The sequence below is a fragment of the Pollicipes pollicipes genome, unplaced genomic scaffold (genome assembly GCF_011947565.3).
Source record: "Pollicipes pollicipes isolate AB1234 unplaced genomic scaffold, Ppol_2.1 Scaffold_6686;HRSCAF=7923_pilon_pilon_pilon, whole genome shotgun sequence".
NCBI classification, from domain to species: domain Eukaryota; kingdom Metazoa; phylum Arthropoda; class Thecostraca; order Pollicipedomorpha; family Pollicipedidae; genus Pollicipes; species Pollicipes pollicipes.
Window position 1 is genome coordinate 27,260,107 of NW_023596921.1, and position 24,116 is coordinate 27,284,222.

The 24,116-nt window shown below is 65.7% G+C and overlaps 1 protein-coding gene across 4 annotated transcripts in view; it reads left to right on the forward strand.

The window, feature by feature from the left end:
- The window catches only part of sick (sickie), a 44,781-nt gene that overhangs the window by 19,152 nt on the left and 1,513 nt on the right, over nucleotides 1-24,116 (forward strand). For 3 of the 4 annotated variants that reach the window (XM_037232188.1, XM_037232189.1, XM_037232190.1), the window contains 12 exons: nucleotides 2,705-2,831; nucleotides 5,321-5,385; nucleotides 12,918-13,060; nucleotides 13,493-14,080; nucleotides 16,168-16,339; nucleotides 17,626-17,822; nucleotides 19,268-19,419; nucleotides 20,470-20,760; nucleotides 21,252-21,406; nucleotides 21,865-22,336; nucleotides 22,915-23,156; nucleotides 23,454-24,070. In XM_037232188.1, coding sequence (XP_037088083.1) covers nucleotides 2,705-2,831; nucleotides 5,321-5,385; nucleotides 12,918-13,060; nucleotides 13,493-14,080; nucleotides 16,168-16,339; nucleotides 17,626-17,822; nucleotides 19,268-19,419; nucleotides 20,470-20,760; nucleotides 21,252-21,406; nucleotides 21,865-22,336; nucleotides 22,915-23,156; nucleotides 23,454-24,070 — 3,221 coding nt within the window. Of the gene's footprint in view, nucleotides 1-2,704; nucleotides 2,832-5,320; nucleotides 5,386-10,272; nucleotides 10,446-12,917; nucleotides 13,061-13,492; nucleotides 14,081-16,167; nucleotides 16,340-17,625; nucleotides 17,823-19,267; nucleotides 19,420-20,469; nucleotides 20,761-21,251; nucleotides 21,407-21,864; nucleotides 22,337-22,914; nucleotides 23,157-23,453; nucleotides 24,071-24,116 lie in introns of those variants that run through there. The other variant, XM_037232191.1, reaches the window with a different exon arrangement.

The window sequence follows — 24,116 nt, forward strand, 5'->3', positions numbered from 1 at the left end:
CACATGAACGCACGCCGCCCTCGGTGTATGTCACTGCCGCCGCAGCCGGTGGACACCACTGGACGCACACGGAAACGGGTGTTTTGCACGTGCAGGACTGTACGAGGAGGGTAACACTTCCGGCTAACGAATGGTGCGGGCTTTGGCCGAGATGCAGAGGGGTGTGCAAACACTATTTTGCAAATGCGGACAAACGTTTAACACAACTGAAATGCGATTGTCTGTCCTTGCAAGCAATGGCAGAGAACATATTTTGGCAACTACTTGTCGCGCATGGTCTTTGCAAACAGACGGGGTAGATGCTGGCGTTGCATGCCACCTCGCGTTTTAATGCGATGACCTGTGACCGGTGACCCGCAGCCGACCTGTTATGCAGCGGCACCGCGGTCACGTCGGGCCGCTGTGGGCCGACCCTGTTGCTCATCGGGTCACGACCCCGGCAACGTGCAGGAACAGTCTCACGAACGGTGCATGGGGCGGCGCACACAAGGCGGGTCGCGTCCTAGCTGGTCCGTAAGCCAACGGTCTGCAGAGCCTACAACAGCCCTGAGTATTGAAGTCTACGGGCCGTCCAGTCCGCGAAGCTGATGCTCACAGAGTCAGCGGAGCTATCGGTTCACGGGCGGTCGTGGTGTACACGGCGCAGTTCAAGATAACTCCAGAGGGCCGCTGTCCAGAACTTCAGAACTCTCAGCGCGCGGAGCACAGCTCAGATTCCCCCGAGTCACGGTCGGGAGCGTGCCCAGCCCGCGGTCGGCGATCGACAGGCCGCGGCTGCCCTTCGGCCGGCGGCCGGCGTGGGTGGCGGACAATGGTGTCGGCGCTGTCGCCCGGACGCCGCCGAAGTGCGTCCTTCGGGCGGCGGCGGACGGCGGACGCCTCGGCCAGCCGCCACGCGATCTGTTGACGCCGGGGTGGCAGCCACGCGATCTGTTGACGCCGGGGTGCCTTCGGCGGCCGCCCGAGTGATTGCCTCCTGCCGCTGTCGATCGCCCGCTGATACAACTCCCGAGCGCATCCGCTGATTGGTGCCCGGCCGCCGGTGTCGCCGAGCGGCGGCCGCGGCCGAACGACAGGCGCGGAAGCACTCGCCACCAGCCGCGCGTCGAGCCGGGCGGAGTCGCCGCCGCGCGCTGACCGCTCCGTCCTGACGGCCACCCGCCCGGTGCAGGCGCAGCGTTGTTGCCGCGCTGATCGGGCGGGACGTGCCGACACATGAATGGCGTTATCAGCCGGCGGTGCGTCAAGTGGCGCGGTGGGTCCGATCTGGCGGCGGGTCTGATCCGATCCGTCCGGCACACCGCCCACGCGCTGGCGAGGGCCGGGCCGTCCGCCCTGCACACCGCCCTCGCTCCGGCGAGGACCGGCCTGTTCGCCCTGCACACCGCTCTCGCTCCGGCGAGGACCGGCCTGTCCGCCCTGCACACCGCCCGCGCTCCGGTGAGGACCGGCCTGTCCGCCCTGCACACCGCCCGCGCTCCGGTGAGGACCGGCCTGTTCGCCCTGCACATCGCCCGCGCTCCGGCGAGGACCGGCCTGTTCGCCCTGCACACCGCCCGCGCTCCGGCGAGGACCGGCCTGTTCGCCCTGCACACCGCTCTCGCTCCGCTGAGGACCGGCCTGTCCGCCCTGCACACCGCCCTCGCTCCGGTGAGGACCGGCCTGTCCGCCCTGCACACCGCCCACGCGCTGGCGAGGACGAAGCCGTCCGTCCGGTACGCTGGCGAGGACGAAGCCGTCCGTCCGGTACGCTGCGCTGCCCGACGAGGCCGATCGGGCGTCAAGCGCAGGGACACGTGCTGGGGAGGGGCGTGCGCCGTTGGCGTGTCGAGTGCGCGGCAGGCCATGGCAGGCAGGCCGTGGAGCGGTGCTCTTGCGGTGGCGGCGGCGAGGGGACGGCGCCCCAGCCGACCGCCCCGTCGGCCGCGGCATGTCTGGCGCCGGCCAATCGCGGTAAAAGCCTACCCACGGCTCCGGCGCGTCCGACGGCCGCCCGACTCCGACAGCGGACAACGCGACGGGTCGCCCGCCGGCAGCGCCGACGCCGCCGCTGCAGCGCGCCGTTTTTGCCGCCGCCACGCCGGCCACGTCGCCCGATTGGACGGCGTCGGACGGGTACGCCGCCGGCAGCCGGGCGTTTTTCGCTGACTTCTTGTGGCCGTGCCGTGCTAGCGCCGTTCGTGACTTGGTTGACGACCGGCGGCGACGTCGGCGGCGGGCCTCTGAGCAACGACTCCCGGCGGGCGGCTGATCAGGGACGGTGTGTCGGCGGCGCCGCGGCGTCTGCTGACCCCCTGGGCAGCGCGCCCGGCCGACGGGAAGCCGGTGTGCGGCCGACCCTGGACGCTGGTCTGGCGGGGATGAGCCGGGCCGCCACGGCCGCTGGCAGTTGAACAAGTTCGCGCAATGGTGCGCCGAATTAGCCTTGCGCTCTCGCCATTCGCGCCGCGCTCGGCCGCGGCTCCGGTCAGCGGCGCGCGGACTCGTGTAGTACGTGATGGACTTGACCTTGCGCCCCTGAATGGCATGACTGCCGCCGTCCGGGGCTGATGGCTGACCATGTGTGTTTCAGTGCCGGTGACTGACTGGTGACCGCTTGACGTGCCGTTGTTTCAGTGTCGGTGACTGACTGGTGACCACCTGACGTGCCGTTGTTTCAGTGTCGGTGACTGACTGGTGACCGCCTGACGTACCGTTGTTTCAGTGTCGGGGGCGAAACCAGCCTGTGGCGAGTGGAGGCGCAGCAGAAGACGCCGGCGGTGGCGGCCATGGCGGCCGACCGGCCCGCGTACTACTCCTACACGGACGCCCCGGGCTCTTCCTTCCTCAAGGTCAGTCAGAGGTTACGATCAGGGACCTCCTGATCGCCCCTCCCTGGTCAACGGGGGGTGGCTGTGGTCGATCAGTATTGCGATCACGCACGAATGTGGCGTGAAATTCGAAGTACATACCTGCGCTGTGCCGGTTGGCATGTTTGTAGGACTAGTGATAACCATGTGGTAATCTTAAGCAATATGCAAGTAGGTGGAAGTTTGACACCTACACCTCCCCCGCTGCCGCAAGTCAAGCATGCTTGGCCCTTGGGCCAGGGCGCCCCGGGCCCAAGGCAACGATACTCCCATTAAAGGGAACTCTGCATATGATTTTGGCGCACGGAGTGGGGGACTGGCTGGTGGTTGTAGAGCGTGCACGGCTGTTGGGGATGGGGTCGTTGGGATATGGGCAGTATGTGTGGAAATCAAACTGAATACCGTCCATGGTTTGTGGCCTATCCCACCCGATTTTGACATGATGTTTTGGGATGTCATCCTCGATCTCATCGCGGCGTGGGCTGTCAGACGTCATGTCACTGATGCACGCCTGAAACGTCTGGCTCCGCACCTGCGGCTCGGCCGTGTCTTGTTCAAGACGTTCATGGCTTAGGACTGCATCATTTGGCACACGATCTACACTCACATGCCATGAAGTGGCTCATCAGCTACGATGAAAGTGTTGCGGATAGTGTCATCCGCGGCTAACTAGCTGGAATTCCTTGACCGGATGATACTGTCTGGCACTCACCACTTAGGATGCCGTGCTGCGTAGCGTTAGCGTTCATGAGCCGTAATTGAGCACCGCCAACCTCTTCGGCTCCGTGACTCCGTGACCCGTGAGCCGGTATTAGTCGCTGTGAGCGAGCTTAATATGTGACGTTCAGGTCCGATGTTGTAAAACAAAACTAAATGCCCCTAATCACTAACGCGAGCCGGCCTAACGTACGCGGCGGCGCCGTGATGTTTACCCGAGTACGAATGAGTTATTGGGCCGTAGCTCTTCTGCGGCGTGCCCAAAACACGCTTTGTTTGTCGTCTCGCCAAGTCCTCTGAAACCGTCTCACGTACTCCAGTTAAGCCGCCGTGCACGGTTCCGAGTCGTTTTTATCGTCCAGGAATGTCGGAGACGGCACGTGAAAGCCTGGACATCTTCCCACCGGAGCTTTAGAATTGGATTCGACTCACCAGGTTTTGCGGGTGTGTTTCGATTCTCCCTTCTCCCATCGTGGCTGCCGTCCGTTTTCTCCCCCAGTTCACATTGCTTTATCGTGCTTTCCTCGATCTGTCACCGTCTGCTGATCTTTCTCCACCGGCACGAGCTTTCGAATAGTTTCTGTCTTCCGTTTACCCACCTTCCGCCCCCTGGGTAGACAGGCCATCTTTTTTCAACTCATCCGGGCCTTCGCATCCGTGCCCACCATTGGCGGGTCGTCGCGCCGTCCAAGATGCGCCTCAGTCCCCGTCACACCCGAATTCTGGCGCGCTGCTGTCGGGCGAGCGTGATCCTGCCGAATCTCGGACACGCCGCGGCCGGGCCGGGCCGGGGAGGGCTCTTCCACGGCCTCGGAACGGGGCAGTGGCCCGTGTGAGGCGCCTTTTGCAGCACGGGCTGGACGGGGAAGCCAGCCGGCTACGCTCCCCCCGGCAGCTATCGGGGCATATCGCGGAGTCATCACATCCCACGCGGCCGGCACGGCCCGGCCCGGCCGCCGGCAGGCCGTCGACAGCGCGTCCGCCCCCGCCGCTGTTTTGAGACATATTTGGCGCCGACGCCAAAGAACGAGTCCTGCTGATGACACTTGGCGGGATTGCAGAGCAGCGTAAGGCTAACGAGGTTGTCCGAAACAGAGCAGGGCCCGGCGCACGCGTGGGACGCGGCTCGGCGCTGTAGGGCAGTCCATCGCAGCCCCCGCTCAGGCCCGCCCCGGTCTGGTTGAGGTACCCTGGCGACATGCGGCGCGCCCGCGCTCGGCGGCGACGGCAGCGGGCGGGGCGGGTCGATTCCCCGAACTCGTCTGCCGGTCCGCTCTCCGCCGTGGCCGGAACCGCCTGGCGTCCGCGGCCGAGTCCGAATGGCTTCTCGCGGAGCGCCGGGCACCGTCCGCTGCGGAATACTCGTGCCTGCGCCGATATTGCATCGGCCGCATCGGTGATCGCTCACGACTTTTCTGGCGCAAATTCACGGAGGAAATTGGACGTCCGGGCCCCAGGCGTGGTGGATGGGAAATTGATAGGAAATTTGGTTCGCTCTAGCAGCCCATTAGCGCAGCCACGTTAGAGCCCAAGCGTCCGGGAGCTGAAGGAGCGATGAGGCCGATCCTGCGCCGCGGGACAGCCTGGCGTTCAATGTTGTGAACCTCTCGCGGCTGTAGCTGAATCTGGGACGTCGACAGCACCTGTCCTATGTTGGAGAAGCGACAAAGAACCAGAGGCCATTGGCTATTCAGTGTTGTCGGCCTGCGTGATTGAGACAGGATCTGTTGCTAATGCCGTCACGCCTTTTCCAGCAGAGAATGGCGCACCCATCTGATCAAAACCGACTGGGGAGGAAGGATCCAGCGCCAGAGTTCAAGTGAGTGACACCATACGATTCCCCGTGCTTACCTGGTTGGCAGAGGGACGAAGTCTGCTGTATAATGCAGGAGAAGTGGCTAGACTTCTCAGAAACCATAAGCGACCGGTGCTCGCCGCGCCGACATTAGACCCGGTCGGAAGCTCACAGCTCCAATCAGAGGACAAGTCGAGGGCATTTACATAACACGTGCACGAGCGAGAGATGTGCTTCACTGGGCCCGTTAGATCCGCGTGGGCTATCAGCGCCTTTCCCCGCGGTGCCTGCTGACCCACCGTGCGGTTCGAGCGTGGTAATCGATGTTTGGACAAAGCAGCATGACAGCCGACTTTCATGGCTGTTCGGCCATCGCAGCAACATAATGTTCCGTGTCGCAGCACACATGGCACTGCGGTCTGGGTATTTACTCAGCTGCGTCATAGTGCCCGCTCTCATGCTGCTGCTTTTGTGGTTATGACCAAGTTGGCACACAGCGGCCCTGTGGGCTGTTCCCTGGTGCCGGCGGCTCCCCGCCGCCCGGAGTCCCACACCCTCGGCATCTCCCCGCCGCCCGGAGTTCCACACCCTCGGCCCTGGCCCAGGGGTGAGTCAGTGGGATGGAACGTGGCCCGCGCCGTCCGATCTGTCGATCTCAGGCACGGCCGACAGCGGGAGCTCTGCCCGGCGCGTCCGACACGCGCTCCGTGAGGGTGGGGTGGGGATCGAGCGTGACGCCCCGCAGCCGCCGGGGATCATGCGAGGTCGGCCTGCACGTGCCGCCGGCCGGCAGCTGCGGCGGCCGGGCTGGCGGCGCGGCGCACGGGCCGCAGACGGGCGCCGCTGGCTGAGCGGCGACCGGGCTGGCGGCCACGCCTCGAGCGGCGGACCGGCGGCGCGTGGCGCCGTCTGCCGGCCATGATTCAGCGTGTGGTGGCAGCAGCCGTGTTTATGTGGAGGACACGGCCCGCTCCAGCCGACCGGCGCCCATTTTTTGGTGGCACGTGCCGGCCGGCCTGTGACCGCCCGGCCAGCTCAGTCAGCGGCGGCCGACTGGTCAAGCCGAGCCTGCTCGTTTGAGCCATTTGCAGCCTATTCTCCGCCCGCACCAGGCTTTAGATATGTATAGTTGGTGGAAGAGGGGGAGGGGAGGGGGAAGGAATGTTCGGATGTGGATGTTGTATCAATATAGTGTTCAGTGCCGAGTGCTGAGCCGTTACTGCGTTGGAAGTTATGAACGGCGGGTCCAGCTCCAGTCTCCGTGTACTTTGCCAGACCTCATTGCTACCACTGCGTGGCGATAGTTGACCTTGCAGTTCAAGACATGGACATCTGTCTGACACATAGCATTTAATGCCTCATTAATGTCTATACGCGGTCATGCGCAACTATCGGTGTCTCCGCCGCTCGCGTGTTTCGCCCCGCATCTTGACGCGGTCGTTCCGGTCGGCCGGCGCCGGTGTGCCCGGCGGCGGTCCTCGGGGCGAGGGGCGCGACCGGTCGGCCGGCCCGCTGTGTTTGTGCCGTCGGGTCGGCCGGCGAGCGGTCGCACTGCGCCCCTCCCCGACCGCTCCCTGCCCCGCTCCGTCGCCGAATAAACAGCGGCCGGGGTCCTGCCGGCCGGCTGCCGGAGGTGCACCGTGGCAGGATCCGGGCGGTGGGCTAGACCGAGTCGGGCCGTGCCGGGCAGACCGCCCACCGGCTGGGGCGTGGTCGGCCGGCGTGCGGGTGACGCATGGCTCGGCGCCGCCCGCGCGAGGCCTCATTCGCCAGGTAGGCGGCGCCGGCGACCGAGCCGACAAACGGCCGGCTGGCGGGTGCGCAGTCGCCGATCTCCTCGCCGGAGCCAAGCGAGGCGAGATCGGCCACCGGACGGGGTACGGGCGCGGTGGCGGCTCCCGCAGCGGATCAGCCCCGCCCGACGTGGACTGGCACTCCCGAAACGCACGCTCGCTACGCTGGCTGGAGGGTAGGCACGTACAGTGCGCCAGATGTAGGGTAACTGCCGTTTGAGCTCATGCAGCGCATGCTATGTGGGACAGCGTCGCCGGGAGCACGGACGTCTGATGCGGGGCGGGGCTCTGTTGGCGCTCCAGCGGAGCCGTACGGCAGCCATGCCGCCGCCGCCGCCGCCGCGGTGCACGGTAGCACTCACCCTGCCCCCGGCCGGCCGCCTTCACCCGCCCCGAGTTCCTGGGTCACCGCGGCGCGGCGGCGGCATGCAAGCTCGGCCGAACACCGCCAGGTCACGGACCCAAGGCGGCCGGCCGGCCCGATCCACGGGCTCCTCCGGCGCCGCTGGGACTGGCCCGAGCCGGCCGAGCGGTCGGCGCCGATCCGCGGAGAGCCGACTCTTATGGTGGTGGCCGCGGGGCGAGTCGCCATCGAGCGCTTCCCTCCGCGGCCAACCGGAGCTTTCAGCTGAGCGGGCGCCGTCCACTCCGGCCCGAGTGACTGCGCTGTGCCCGGCGCCGTCCACTCCGGCCCGAGTGACTGCGCTGTACCCGGCGCCGTCCACTCCTGCCCGAGTGACTGCGCTGTGCCCGGTGCCGTCCACTCCGGCCCGAGTGACCGCGCTGTACCCGGCGCCGTCCACTCCGGCCCGAGTGGCTGCGCTGTGCCCGGTGCCGTCTACTCCGGCCCGAGTGACTGCGCTGTACCCGGCGCCGTCCACTCCTGCTCGAGTGACTGCGCCGTGTCCGGTCCCGTCCACTCCAGCCCGCGTGACTGCGTGGTGGCCAGTTAGGAGGTTGTGACGTGCTTGTGGCTGAGAATATTTTGGACTGGACCAGTTTGTCGTTTCACTAAATTCGCATGGTGTTGTAACGCTGTTCACGTTGAACATCTGCTTTTGTACTGGCTACCGAGTCTTCAGCCCCTTGTGGGTATCTGGGTTCATTGAGGTCACCTTTTTCTGCCATCGGTACTTGCCTGGCACATGCTGAGCTGAGGAATACGCCTTCCCCGGCACATCAGAGGCGCCGACATCAAACGGCGTAGGGACTGGAGCTGCACAAAACGCTCACGTTTGTCAGCCAGGTTGGACCCGGCTGTGCATGTGCGCATGGCTGACTCATTTTGAGCCGGACTTTGCACCAGTCCTTGCGAACCCGGCTGCGCGGATACATTGGGCCCGCACGTCAGTCAACGCGGGTCAGTGCGGGTCAGCGCGGGTCAACGCGGGTCAGTGTGGGTCAGCGCGGGTCAGCGCGGATCAGCTTGGGTCAGTGTGGGTCAGTGTGGGTCAGGGTGGGTTGCTGGGCTGAACCCGGCCGCCTGTGACGCGCCGCGCTGACCCAGTTGTGGTGCCGACTACCGTCCGCAATAATTTAATATACCTGTGCGACCGACGCCGGCCGGGCGTGACGCCATGGAATGACGGCTGATTGCGGTCCGTGACCGTGCTCCGGCGCTCTGATGAGGGCGAGCCTCGGTCGACCCCGGCCCCGGCCCGGGCGTGGGGTCGGTGTCGCCGTCTGTCGCTCGGCCGCCGCCGGGCGGGGTCGAGGCAAACGCGGCGGACAGCGCGCCATGCGTGGCGTCAAGACATGGTGTGGCCAGCACACGCTGTCTGGCTGGTGTAGCGTCGTACCACTGTTCCGTGCCCGGTAAGTTAATTACCCCGCCGTTTATTGCAGCGCACGCCTGCACCGCCGCAGGCCTGCGTTCAGTTCACTGTTGGGCGCGGTCGTAACACAAAAGGGGCCGTGTGGCACCTCTTCCGCGTTCATTCCCGCCGACCTTCCCATTCTGCGAAGGACGGAGCCGGTCGGGAAAGCTTCGGCACGCTCGTCTCCCCCGTCACCACGTCAGCGAACCCCGCTCGTCCAGACCTTGAGGCTTGAGCTGTCCACGGCGGGCCGTGCCCTGAGTGGGGCGCCATGCGAGCCCCGTCCGGCCGGCGCCCGGCAGCTGTCGGCGGGACCGGGCTGGTCCCCTCGAACGGCCGACCGGACGCCGGCCGCGACCGACTCAGGATGCGCCCCATCGCAGTCATTAGCTGGTTTAGCGTGCGTGGCGGGGCGCGCGCGGGCGCCGGCTGGCGGCGCGCGCTCGCGCTCTCACCGGGCCGATCACTGGAGTGCCGACGGTAGGCGGGAGCGGACGTCTGGCAGCGGCGGAGCGATCGGTGTCGACCGAGGCGCCTGGTGCGGCCAGGCCGGCGTGGAGAGACGCGGATCCAAGCGAGCCTAAGCGCTGCGCGGCTTGGACGCCAAAGCGGTCTTTCTGCCCGCGTGACCTGTACGGCCGGTCGCTCGAAGTCTGTAAACGTGGCCAGCGTGACCCGCGGAGACCGGGTCAGCCGCCAGCGGCCGACCCTTCCGGTCACCAGCGGCCGACCCTGCCGACCCTTCCGGTCCGTCTCGGCCACCGTGACCGCCGCCGGCCGCGGCCGGGCCGGTCGCCATTGGCTGTCGCTCCCCGGCGCTCCGCCGCCGGCTCACGCTGCCACCAGAGGGCCACGAGCGGGCCCGCGGGGCGCCAGTACGCCGGGCGGTGCACGCGAGTGTGGAGGGGCCGCCGCCGCCTCGTGCCGGTGCAGCACACGCCGCGGGGCAGAGCGCCGCGTGGCCGTGTGTGACCTGTCTCCGTCGGTCGGGGGAGCGGCGGGCTGGACACCGCCGCTGCGGAGCCGACTGTGATCGGGCAGCCGCCGGCCTGGCAGGCTCGCCTACTGACTGCTGCTTCTGGGCGGCCAAGTGGGAACACGCCGCTCAGTGAGCGCCGCGTGGCCTACGCCAATCATCCGGCACGTTCATCCGCCGACTCGACGGGCGGAACTTGGTGCGCGCGCGGCCGCCGCCGCGGACCTAGCAGCGCCGCCGATCGCCCGCCGACTCGACGGGCGGAACTTGGTGCGCGCGCGGCCGCCGCCGCGGACCTAGCGGCGCCGCTGATCGCCCGCCGACTCGACGGGCGGAACTTGGTGCGCGCGCGGCCGCCGCCGCGGACCTAGCGGCGCCGCCGGTCGCCCGTCAGCGTGATACGACCAATACGGAACGTGCGGCGGATATTGGCACCAATCGACGTCCGACCGGCAGCGCCATGGATCCCGACATCCCGTGTGCCGTCGTCCCGCCATGGTAGGTGGTGGTCTGCGTTGTTCGCGCATCTGATCGGCGCGTGTTGTTTGTGCCGCCGGTGCTGGCGAGGGCCACCATCTTACGTTGAACCTGTGCCCGTGAGCGGTGCCTGCTGACGGCGCTCCGCCGGTGGCCGACCGCTATCAGTTATCGCCCGTCAGTCAGCCGGCGTCGCTCAGCCGTTGTCTGCCGTGTCGACACCGGCGCTGTGTGGCCGCGCCGCCTGTCGGCTGCCGGCCTATCTCCGGGGCCGTCCGTCAGCGGCCAGCACCGCGCCGTGTCGCCGCCGATAGCGCCGCTCCGCTGATGTCACCGGCCGGTGCGGCCCCGTGCTGCCGGCTCCCCCTCCTTCACGGGGTCGCGGCCGGCAGCCGTCTGCTCTGCGATCGGCCGACATATCGAGGGGTGGAGGCGGAGGGTCGCGGCCATGGTGGGACAGGTCTGCCGTGGGCGACGGGCGAATGGAGCGCGGCTCGTGACAATTGGCGGGTCGTTGTAGGGAAGGCCACGATCAGCAGTGCTGTCGGCGAACTGCCACGAAAGCCACGATCAGCAGTTCTGAGCCGTCGGGAATGCCACGGAACAGAACACTCAGCCAATGTCGACGTCACCGCTTGTTCCAGGAATCCCGATCTTTGATCTCGATTCCGCGAGTGCGATGCGTGATGTCACATGCGCTTGCACGGCTTTGGAAAGCTGTGATTTAAGTCATTCCAAGACCTCATTATGCGCTATCGCTCTTGTGATCACTGGTCTTGCACGTAATCGGCGGTGTGGACGGATAAAGGCTGCCGCCGTCCCGTCCGGCGCAGACGCGGGGCGAATCTGGAGCTCTCCCAAACTCTGACGCGACATGGCGACCTTCTCGGCAAACAAACCCCGCCGGCCGAGCGGTCGGCCAAGGCCGACCTGCAGCGCCGCTTGCAGGCGACATTTTTGCGGCGGCGGCCGGGACCCGACACCCCGCTGCCGGCGCAGCGCGGGCCGGACCGCGGCGAGACGAGCGTCCCCGACGACATGGCGGCGTTGCCCTTCTCCCGATTGGATTGGCTCCGACGAAATGAATGCTAATGCGAGCCGTGCGGCGTCGACGCGCGCGTGCACGCACGCCGACACGTCGCGCCGGGGCTCACGCACGCCACGCCACGCCGCAGCTCACGCACGCCGCCACGCCACGACGCAGCTTACGTACGCCGCCGCACCGCGCCGCGGCGGACGCCGCCGCACGGCTCGCTCGCTCCCGCGCTTCATCCGTCTCTATTACGGCGGCGGCAGGTCGCGGCGTCCATTACTCAGCGTCCGTTCGGACGGTCGCGGTCTGATTGGTTCGCTCTCCCGGCCAGCCCTGCCGCCCAGCGGCCGGAGGTGAGAGGCGCCAAGCGCGGCCCGGATCGGCTCGAGGCGCTGCTGCCGTCCGCAGTCGGCCCGGGTCGTCCTGGAGCGGCCTCGCGCCGTGTTTGTCTCCCAGCTCTGAACGGTCCGTCGGTTGTGGCCGCGGCAGCCGTCTGTCGCCTTCGTTTAGATCGGCGCCCTGTATCTCTGCCTTTGCCGTGTGGGTAGGGGAGGGGACCGGCGGGCGCTCTCGTCCCGGGGGTGCCGGCGAGCTGGCGGCCTGGGCCCGTCGGGAGGCATCAGGTGGCCGTGGCCGACCCACCTGTGTACCGCTGCCAGCGCGAGCGACGATCGAGACCCGGCGCCGCCGCAAAAACCGGCGGTCGACCACTTCCTGTTTGTGGCGACGTGACACAGACAATGGAGCGGGGGAGATTAGGTGATAGGCTACGGCCGGGTGGGTAGGACCGAGCACCGCCCCGCAAACAGAGGAGGCGATGAGGGACGGAGACCTGTGTACACGGTCGAGTGCCGCCCTGCAAATATAGCCGACGATGAGAGGTGCACGCGACATGTTTCGTTTGCCGCTGAGTGCGCCAGCCGGCCCGCCCTGCCTGCTTAACCCACGGAGATTCTGTGCCATTATTTATTTACGAGCATCTGAGAGCGAGCGCGGTGAAGGCCGGCGCTGCTGGGCGAGAGCGCGGACCGCGCCGGGCTGTGGGCGGCGTCAGGCTCGGTGGGGTCGGCAGGCCGATGTGCCGTATCAGCGCCACCGCCGGCGCGCCAATCGTCCGCTTGATCGGACCCACTTGTCGGCGTACCGCGTGACCGAGCCGGCGTGGTCTGACGCCGCGTCGTAGGTCACAGGTCACAAAGACACAGGACGCCGGGCACGGGACCCGGGTCCGGTACCGGAGCCCGACACCCTGCCGGGCACCTCTTCCGGCGGCGGTGGCGGTGGCGGCGGCGGCGGCGGCTGTGGCGGTGGCGGTGGCGGCGGCGGCGGTGGCGGTGTCGGCTGGCTGGCTGACGCCGGACTCGAGCCGGCCAGAGTCCGTCGCCGGGCCCGGTGGACGGCGCGACGCAGCGCCGGTCCGCGCCGGTAGACGGCCGGCTGACGGCCGACTCGTGTTGCAGGCAGATCTCCAACACGCAGTGGAAGCGGGCGGTAGAGGGCCGCCGGCCGCCAGGCGACCTGACCTCTGCCGTCGTCGCCCAGGCGCCCGCACCAGACCCGCGTCGTGAGCGCAGCGCCACGCCCGTCAGCAAGCACAAGCGCGGTGAGTCTGGACAGGGGGAGAGAGGGACGAGTCTGGGGCACGGGGAGAGAGCGGGGCTGATACCGGAGACAAAATATTGCCCTTTTTGCGGTGTTATCCGAGCTGTCGGCACCGCAGTGTGCTGGGCCTGTGGAGGTCATGCTTTGCATCAGGGTTAATGGGATTGGGAAGGGCGAGTCACGCCGCGCGGCGATGGCTTGGAATGCGCTCGTCATTGGGAGGATGTACCGGCTCCCTACACGCAGCTCTGACCTTGCGTGCGTTTCCGACGGGCTGCCCTGACCTGGATGACGTGTGTGGGAGCGCTCTGGGGATGTGTGAGCGCCCTCCGCCTGCCGAGGCCCGGCCCCTGGGAGGCCGTCCCGCGGCCCCTGGGAGGCCGTCCCGCGGCCCGGGGAAAGGTCGCGCTGTAACCGGCCACCCCTCGCGCAGAGAACGGCGCCGGCACGCCCGAGCCCTCGGCGTCGCCCGCCGCCGCCGCCGCCGCCGCCGCCGCCGCCGCCTCCGCCGCCGCCGCCACCGCCGCTGAGTCCCCGAACCTGAAGTTCTCGCGCCAGAAGCTGCGCAAGTCGGCGACGTACGCCAAGCGGCCGACCAGCCAGACGTCGGTGAGCTCGGCCGGCAGCTCCGGCCTGCCGCCCAAGGACCCTGAGCACCGGCCGCGCACCAAGGTTAAGGTCAGCGGCAGCACGCAGACCACGGCCGAGCTGCTGGGCGGCGAGCAGGAGCTGGCCGCCCGCCGGCTGCAGCAGCTCAAGTCCTACAGTCTGACGGGGCCGGCGGCGCAGCAGCTCTCGCAGTCGGTGCGGGAGCGCATCCTGGCCGGCGGCGGCGAACACACCTTCTCGACACTGCCGTCGGCCGGCCGCGAGCGGGGGCCGCGCGTCGTCAAGGCCTCGGACGGCTCGCTGAGCGACAGCAACTACGGCAGCTACGGCGACCCACGCCGCCAAATGGCGCAGCGGCCCAGCTCGGCCTACACCGCCTACGTGGGCCAGCAACTGGCCAAGACCTTCAGAGGTGAGTCATGTGGGCCTTCGAGCGGGGAGGAAGGTGCGGGTCTGAGGCTGGTCAGTGGTCTGATCAGGTCAGGTCTGAGGCCGATCACACTGGCGGGATGCTGAGCCAGGGGCTCGGCTCTTGACTCGGAGACTGCTGCCGACTCTGCTTTAGCGGACCGAGTACGGCGGGCGGATCGCGCTTCTGCTAGACTTTAAAAGCTTCTCCTTTAAAAGGTCCATGCTGACGTAAAAGCCTTAAGCGGGCTATGTGGGTATCGATCCGGCGGCGTCGCCCGACTCCGCTCACTTTCCAAGCGCGACGACGTCTGTCTTGGCTGGGGATTTGGGCAGCAGATTTCGGTGCCGGCCGCGTCGGACTGCAGCAGGGCGGCGGTGCCGCGGACCGTCCTCGCGCTCCGAGCGGTGTCAGCTGGGGCCATCAGCGGACCGGGCCGCGCACCGGTCACTGTGTCAGCGGCTATTGATCGCCAGACGGTGCTGCTCATGTCGCCGTCGGCACCGCGGCCGGCTCCGGTCCCGGCCGGCTCGCGACGGTGCAGGTGCCCGCCGCCGCGAGCTCGCCGGGAGGCGGCAACGAGCGGGATGACGCCTCGCCCTCGCCCTCCTCCCCCACTCTGTCGCGGCGTAATTCGTCGGGCGGGCGCGGAGGGCAGCCCAGATTGAAGAGGCGTTCCGCTGCTGACGGCCGGGATGAGATGGAGGTACGACGCTGCAGGAATTGGCCGTCTGTCAAGTTCGAGTTGATGCTTGAAAGCCTTTTGGCAGGCGGGCCATATTGGAACCTCGTCTACTTTTCCCCGTCAATCTTTCTTTTCGGACTTCGCCGTAATTTCTCGCCCATCGCACGGCTTTGCCAAGTTTGGCAGGCTAAGTTGTCCCTCTTTTCACATCCATCTGGCAGCATATCACACGCTTCCCACCCGACTGGGCTCTGCCGCCCGTCTTAGCCGGCGTCCTGCGGCAGTCTGACCGATTGGGACCCGAGCAGTTGACTCTGACGACAAGCGGATGGGACAAGTTTGACCAGTGTCTAGAAAGCCTTTGTCTAAGAGTGGCTTAGAGGACAACCAGCGAAAAGCAGTCTATTATCGGTGGCGATGGGGACGATCAAAAACTTAGAAGATTTCAACCTTTTTGTTGTGGTTCATGATTCAAAGTAACGTTGGCCGTCGATGTAAAATCATCGCCGGAGAACGTCACGCCGATGTCGGAGGGCGTGACGGACGTGACGCATTTCTGCAGGCCGGGCCGCTCGCGCCGGCCGGCCCCGGCCACGCGTGACCGACTGTGGCGCCGTCTGGCGTCGGCCGTCCCCGGTCCCACGCTCGGCAGGGGAAGGGCCGGGCCATGGCGAGTCGCACCCGCCGCTGCGCAAAGCGGGAACCGGCTGCGACCGCGGCGTTGTGGGCGTCGGCGGCGGGTGGAGAGGGGTGTAGCGAGGCCAACCAAAGCTAACGATTCCAAGCGGGGGGGGGGGGGGGGACGGGGTGACGTGCGGCTCCAGGTGACCGGAGTGCCGCGGGTGCGGCCGGAGTGGCCCGCTCCGGGCGGGGCCCGGCTGCGCGCTGCCTCCAAAGCTCGGGGGATCGAACGACCCACGTGTGTCCCAGACCGGCGGAGGTCGATGCTGGCCTGACTGCAGCCGCGGATCTCGGCGCGAGTCCACGAGTCTGGGATGCTGCGCGAATGCATCGACGTGTTCAATTTCAAACTTTCTCGGAAATTAAACCTCTAAAGTCATTTGGTTCCAACTGGGCGAGCATTTCCGTCGAGTTTGCAAAGCGTTCGTTCCGCTGAATTCGGAGCTGTAACAAATCTAAGTCAATGGACCATGATGTGTTTTTATTCCCTTGTCGCTCCATTTGGAGTGCGTTTGAGGACGGGCCAATCACTGGGGAAAGTCGCTGAGTGGCCGACCATTCGGTGGGGAGGGGGGGGGGAGAGGAAGGGGGGGAGGGCGCAGAGGCCGAGTGGGTGGAGTCGGTGAGCCTGGTGTATGGACTCGACCACCCTGCATAGGACGTGACCGAGGCCGAGTCGATAGAGTCGGCGAGGTTGTTGAGCTGACTGGCCGCTGCCCGGCAGGGAGCATGACCGAGGCCGAGTCGATGGAGTCGGTCAGCTCAGGCGCGTCGGGCCTGCTGGCGCAGCTGCAGCAGCAGCGCAGCGGCTCGCTGACGCAGAACCGGCTGCTGACGTACCAGTGGGAGGGCCAGGCCGGCCAGTCTCCCCGCCTCAGCCGCAGCAACTCCATCAGGTGAGCACACAGCACGTCTGTCACGGCACGGCACGTCTGTCACGGCACGGCACGGTCACGGCACGGCACGGTCACGGCAGCCGACGCCACGGGCGAGGTTTGGCTGCAGACCGGCGCGGCTGTCCTAGTGTGCTGTCTCCGGAGTGAGTGCTGATCCACGTGTCCAGTCCAGAGATCGACGTGTCGACTGGGTCGGTGCAAACTTGGACCTTGAAGATACATGTGAAATTTTACAGAGAAGGGCAAGTAAAAGTAAGCACGGCATATTGCCACAATATGTGACATGTCTGGAATGTCATGACATGACTTCCGTGTTGAAGCGAAAGCTCCGAGAGCTGGAGTAGACGAGACCTTTAAGGCGGAAGCAAATGAAAGAATGCTGGTGTTTGGTTTGCAGGTCACGCGTTGCCATGATATTGATTTAGCGTTTATAATGTTTGTATCGAAAGCTCACTTAGTTATAAGGTAAAGGAAGCTTTTCCGTTGCAGATTTCAGCTAAACTTTAATTGTTCTCCTAACAAATGCTTGGATGATTGCATTTGTCATTGATTTAAACCTCGCACTGACCGCAAACTCCACAGCCTCGACACTTCTCATATGTAGCCTAGTAGACGTTTATTGCGTGGCTCATAAATGACAGGCTGGCTCGCAAAAGCAGCTTGACCATTATGGCCAGGGCTCGTGATATTAGGCTCTGCTTTTTACATCGTACCAGCAATGTCCGGACTTGGGACCGACGCCACTCGGGCAGTGCAGCGAAAACATCGCTTTCATGCCTTCCTGGGCCGACCTTATATACCAGCCAGCAGGGAGCGATGCGCCACTATCACCTCGCATGCACAAATCTTCTCCAATGTTGAGAAGCGCGCGCCACCGCCCTGTGTTTGGACGGGCCTTATATAGGGGAGCGGTAAACGGATCGAGGAGCGGAGTACAGCGGCCACGAACGTCGAGCGACCGGTTACAGGCGGGGTAAGCCAGTCGTTCGCGGAAGTCGCCTCTGTTCGGTCTGGCTGTTGGTCGTGCTCGTCCCCGCAGCTGCTGTGCTGTTCGTGGTGGTGTCTGTCCGTGGTGCTGTTCACTGCTCGTCAGGTAGGAATGCCGCTGCCTCTGAGGCACACACCCGCGCGCCAATGTCTGATTGTTCAGCCCAGGTAGTAAGGTGCCTCGCGCATGTTTTGAACAGCTCCAAGTCCGAGTGTTTCAAACTGCCGTCCCGCACTGCGCGAGGTCGAAATGGCCGGAGAAGCTACACCTTCTCACCACGCCGCCGCCTTCCCCTCAGGTCGACCAAGTCTGAGAAGCTGTACTCGAACCTGCTGCAACGGGGTGGCTCGGACGAGGACCCGTTCTACTCGGCGCTCGTGTCGGGCCGCGGCGAGCCGCCGTCGCCATCGCCCTCGCCCAGCCGCGCCAGCTTCCCGCTCTCTCCAATGACAGGCCGCGGCAGCTACGGCGCCCGCAGCACCAAGGACGACGACGGTATGTGGCTCTGCAGGTCGCGCGCCGGTTCTCCTGTCGCTGCTGGCGCCCCTCACCCCCCCCCCCCCCCCCCCTCCCCCGCCGCCCCGCCCCGCCCCACCGGCTGTAGGAGCCGGTGACGGATCTGGATTCTGCTATCGGATGATAAACACTCGTCGTCAATGTCTCAATGTCACCCCTGCCACCCGTTAAAGCAACAACACGTTGCTGTTGAATAAGGACGGATTCGAATGACGACATGGAACGTATGTGAAATATCGCGCCAATCACCCAAAACCAACACTGAGGGGAAACAAACTTCGCTTTGTCATAGTCTTCCTCTCTGTGGTCTTACCCATTTGGACTCATCTGTGCTCATGCGTAGGCAAGACATAATGAAATTCACGACGGCAGCATCAAAGATGCACCGAGCGCTGTATTGAGTTGCGGAGCTGGTAGATGGCACGGCTGATTTGTCTGGTAGGTTTCAAAACAACAAGATGTGATGCTTTCCGTGGTTTAGAAGCCGACCGGTGGCTATGTTGTTTTATCCGAACCGGATGAGTTTTTCTATCGACTCATATCGCTTTACTAGCCGTGCTGTCTTAAATGTTCCGGTGTGGTCGTCGGGAATCGGAAGGATCGCTTTCAATCTCGGGGCACAAACGTTCGTTTGAAAACAACAGTGCGGGGGGGGGGGAGCGGACACGGCACGCCCGTGTACACGCGGACACGCCCACCGCCCTGTGTCGCGGCCGCTGACCACTAGCGGGACGTGATGGGCAGCACTTTGTCCGAGCCGGAAGACATTGATGCCGCAGCGGCTGCCGGTGTTACCGGCCGCCTGGGACTGGCGCCGCGTGCAGCGCTCGGCTTCTCTTGAGTGGACGCTCGCTCGCCTTTTTCGTAACGCGATGCCGGCGGCTGGTGGGAATAATGGGCCGTTTGGTGTTTTCATCGAGGTTTAGGGCCGCTTTGATCGTTGGACGCGCGCGCCCGCGTTTAATTGGTCAGCGATGCATGTCAATGGTTTGAATAGCGAGCGGCCAACCGCGGTCGGCAATGGCGCTTTCTTGGAAGGCAAATTCGTATTGATGGAAGCGGTGGCTTCCTTTAAGATTCCTCGCTACGTTCTATGTCCATTGCTCGTCCAGGCAATCGACGCCACTTGGCGTTTTTGACACGATCGGTCGCGAGCGCCGCCAATGCCAGTCGAGCGGATGCAACAGTGATCCCTTCTCCACGCGACTCTCAGGGCGGCCGGCCACAGCGCGTCCCCGGCACCACAAGGTCGCTGGCCAGCCTCGGGTGACGCCGATCTGACGGTGATATGGCGGCGGCGCACGGGGCCGGCTGCGGTGCCGCACGGGCCCGGCCCCGGCCCATTCAGGTGTGCGCCGGTCGTCGCCCTCAGGCCGGTGTCGTGCGGGGCGGGACGCTGACCGGCCGCGCGACGCCGCTTTCAGCGCACGGCTCGTCTCTGAGCCTCGTCTCCACCACGTCGTCCATCTACTCGGCGCAGGAGGAGAAGCAGGCGAGCGAGACGCGCCGTCTCAAGCGTGACCTGCTCGAGTCCCAGGAGAAGGTGCAGACGCTCACCAACCAGCTGACCACCAACGTGAGTACGGGCCGGCCCGCCGTCGGGACGGGGACAGACCTGACTGGTGACGCGCGCCAGCCGGGGGCGACCACGGCACGACAGGGCGCGGACAGCAGCGGGCGGTGAGCCCTGTTGGCGCCACCGCCGGTCGGGACGCCTTGCCGAGCGCGCGCGCCGCTGCTCCTAAAGCACTTGTACAGGAGACTCGGACGTAGCGGCAAGTGTCGGCGAGTCGTCAAGGCAGACGGTCCGACAGGAAGGGCAGCGGTGGCTCGGGACCAGCCGAAGCCGACCGGCCGGCCCTGGCTGCTCCCCCGGGTCGCTCCCCGTGGACCCCGGGCCTCTCCCCGCGGGCCCCGGATCGCTCCCCGCGGGTTCCGGGCCGCTCCTCGCGGACTTCGGGTCAGAGTTGTACTCAGCTGGATGCACGCTGATCGTCGGAGCAGGATTGCCTGGAACTACGTGGGCTGAGCAGGCAAACCGGGTGACCACCACGCCAGCTTAACGGAATCACGCCCTCAGGCGTCCCTCCGCTTATGACTCACGTGACGTCCGACATCTGCGGCTTTTACGGCGTCGGAAAATGCAGCATCTCGTGGCAGTATTGGAGGTTTTTCTTCTTCGTCTTGCGAAGTCGGTCGTTCGGCCGGCATGGCTCCGAACACGTGCGACAAATTGCCGTTCCGCCGCGATCAGTGTCGCCCACAGGCGGATCGGATCGTGCCGGCTTCGCGGCGCTGCACGGGCTCGACTTTGCGAGCGAAGCGCGCCGAAAGTGCGGCGCTTGATCAAAGCTCAGAGAAAAACAAGAGGTCGTCTTTTGGACGCCAGCCCAACTTCAAAGAGTGCCACCGCGCCGGCCGGCAGCACAAAGGGCCTGTCGACGTATGGTTTTGTCACGGCCCGTGTCGATGTTGAGCTGGTCGCGCCTGTCGCCGACACCGGCCTCCCGTGAGGCCGATCAATGGCGGCGGCCGCGGACAATGGGGCGTGACGTCACTTGCCGAGGTGTTGACGGTGACGGCAAAGGGTTGGCTTGTCTGACGTCACCCCTGACTTATTCGGCAGGCGCACGTGGTGGAGGCGTTCGAGCAGTCTCTGACGTCGATGACGAAGAAGCTGCACCAGATCACGCTGACCAGTGAACAGAAGGATAAGGACGTGGCCGAGATGCGGCGGCAGATCGACCGACTGCAGCGCGCCTTAGCGGCCAGCGGCGGAAGCCAAAGTGCGTCGCTCACCCGCCAGACGTCGAACGAGAGCATCTCAAGTCTGTCCTCGGCGTGCAGCGTGCATTCTCAGCAGAGCAGCCGGACCCCGGACAGCCCCGGCTCTCACAAGAAGAAGAAAAAGGGATGGGTAAGTCTTCCAGTTATGTGTTCTCAATTATAGGCGCATATGCAAGTCGAAACCTGAACATTTCATTCGGGGCTCCACACGTGATTGTCTAGCTATGCTTTACCCTCGCTGCACTCCATTGGTTCGGTCGTAATCGATCAAGGAAACCAGCTTCGTTTTTAACCAGTGACGGTTAACCTAGATACATGCTTGCCTGCGTCGTAAATAATTACTTCTAACTTGTGGAAAGGGGCGGGATGCATCCGGCGCTCACAGCGATAACATTCTAGCATGATAATCCCACCATTCAACTATAACGGGCCTTTCAACTGTAACGGCGCCCTCCCGCCCGGTCGACCCGTTCCCCGTCCCGTCTCACCTCCGCACCTGTGTCGAGCGCGACTAACGGGGCTGGTCCGCATGCGCGACGCCGCGACCTCGCCTGCCGCCGGCGCGGCGCCTGTCGCTGCCGCTGACCTGTCCTGACCGCCGGTGCTGGCCGGGAACTCCAGTTCTCCGCCTCCCCGCAGCTGCGCAGCTCGTTCGGCAAGGCGTTCTCACGCCGCAAGCCCAAGACCGGCAGCGACATGGAGGACACGAGCGCGCCCTCGTCGCCCGTCATGGCTGCGCGACACGGCGGGGCGGCTGCCGACCAGCCGGACACGCCGTGAGTGAGGCTCCCGGATGGCATGGCATGGGCTGGTGGCTGGTTGAGGGGATTTGTATTGGTTGGTCGATCTTGCCGGTCAGTTGTTTTGTAGCAAGACTTTCGGAAGCGTAATGGGAGCTCTCGGACGGTCCACAGTCTCCTCGAGAAGGGAAGGGGATCTGTTCAGAGAATAGCCCATCAGAGCAAGTAACGCCGCTGCTTTGCAGTCGATGCTTTAGATACCCCACGTATGCTGCAGAACTGCGCTGTGGGTTTTATTGAGTGAACTGTGACGAGGTTGATTCGCTCGTGGTCGTCTTTTATATCTCCGTTTCGTTCATCAGCTGTCCTGCGTGCTTCTATCATCAGCACCCGTCCCAGAGCCCTGTACGGATTTCTGCCCGTCTCGGATCCCTGTACAGACCCCTGCCTGCCCCCGGAGGCCTGTACCGACCCCTGCCTGCCCCGTGCCGCAGCGCTCGGGCCGAGGAGCCGTCGTCGGCCGGGCCGGTGGAGGACGACCTGCGCCGCCAGCTGCGTGAGAAGGACACGGCACTGACCGACATGCGACTGGAGGCGCTCTCCTCGCATCACCAGCTCGAGACGCTCAAGGAGACCGTCAACCGTATCCGCAAGGAGATGGCCTGCATGCGCCAGGACAACGAGCGGCTGCAGCGTCTGGTGGCGTCACGCTCGGCCAACTCGTCGCGCTCGTCGCTGGCGGCCGAGCCGGGCGAGCGACCGCTGACGGCGCCCTCACCCACGGCCGAGACGGCGCCGCGGCTGGAGGAGGCGGCTGCGCCGCCGCCGGCGCCGGCTAGCGCCGACCAGAAGGCGCTGGTGGTGGGCGTGCGCATGGGCGGCGAGCAATGCCCGGTCGGCGCCGTCACCGTCGGACGCAAGACGGTCTGGGACGTCCTCGACGACGCTGTCCGCAGGACGTTCAAGGTGGGCACGCCGTCCGGACACGGGCGACCCCGCTGCTGGCGCTCAGCCGGCGCCCGTCCGGACACGGGCGACCCCTCTGCTGGCGCTCAGCTAGCGCCCGTCCGGACACGGGCGACCCCGCTGCTGACGCTCAGCCAGCGCCCGTCCGGACGCGGGCGACCCCGCTGCTGGCGCTCAGCTAGCGCCCGTCCGGACGTGGGCGACCCCGCTGCTGGCGCTCAGCTAGCGCCCGTCCGGACACGGGCGACCCCGCTGCTGGCGCTCAGCCAGCGCCCGTCCGGACGCGGGCGACCCCGCTGCTGGCGCTCAGCTAGCGCCCGCTGTGGATGTTATGTGTGCTTGGTGCAGCTTGTAGTACATTTAAATAACGATCATTTACCGATAGCTTTCCATCATATGCTTGTGAACAATGATGCGGGAGTGATGTGATTAGCATTTCTCAAAACTTAAGTCATTTATGCAGTCTGAGAAGGGCTGCCATCTGTGCACTGCACTGCACCACATGCTGCAGCCGTCGGTCAGGACGGGGCCGTGCCGACATAGCCAGCTCCCCACTGACCATCGGTGGCGGCCGTCAGGAGTACCTGTGCCGGCTGGACCCGGACCAGAGCCTGGGCATCGACACGGACGCCATCACCGGCTATCGGCTGGGCGAGGTGTCGCGCGCGCTGACGGGCGGCGCCGAGCCTCCCGAGCTCATGCCCTGGGGCTACACGATCGGCGACGTGCGCCAGGCGGAGCTGAGCCTGCGCGGCCACCGGGAGGGCTGCGTCGACGCCTTCGTCTTCGAGACGCTCATCCCGAAGCCGATCGTGCACAGGTGGGGGTGCGCGGCGGGCTGGCGGAGTGAGGTGGCGCCAGCGCGGCGGACCGCAAGCTCGACCTTGACGGGCATGACCCGCGTCTGCATGAATGTGTTGTAGTCTAAGGCAGGGAGAGCGTCTCGCCGACTTGTGACGTCCCCGCAGGCTTGAAAGCGGTCATTCCGGAGCCCGCGGGCCGTTCTGTCGAACATGATTGTTTGACACTGCTAAACGCGACCGTATGTGTATATAAGTAGGCGTGAATGGTGGCGCCCGGTAGCCGTTTACCTTGACCATTCTCGCTGCCCCGACAGGTACATCTCGATCCTGCTGGAGCACCGGCGCGTCATCCTGTGCGGCCAGAGCGGCACGGGCAAGACGTACCTGGCGCGCCGTCTGGCCGAGTACCTGGTGCGGCGGAGCGGCGCGTCGGCCGCCGCCGCCGCCGCCGCCGCCACCGACGCCGATGCCGTGGCCACGGTCACCGTGGAGCCGGGCGGCAGCCGCGAGCTGCACCAGTACCTGACACAGCTGTCGGAGCGGTGCCGGCAGCCGGACGCCGCGCTGCCGCACGTGCTCATCCTGGACAACCTGCACCACGTGCAGGCTCCGGCCGACGTGTTCAACGGCTTCCTGAGCACGGCGCACACGGACCCGCGCTGCCCCTACATCATCGGCACGATGAGCCAGCCGGCCGGCGCCTCCACCGACCTGCAGCTGCACCACAACTTCCGCTGGGTGCTCTGCGCCAACCACGTGGAGCCGGTGCGCGGCTTCCTGGGGCGCCACCTGCGCCGCCGGCTGGCCAGCGCCGAGCTGGCCAGCGGCACGCACGACCCGCAGCTACGGCTCGTCTTCGAGTGGGTGCCACGCGTCTGGCAGCAGCTCAACAAGTTCCTCGAGACGCACAGCTCGGCCGACGTCACCATGGGTGAGCGGCGCGGGGGTCAGACGACTCTGACGTCACGGACTGCGCA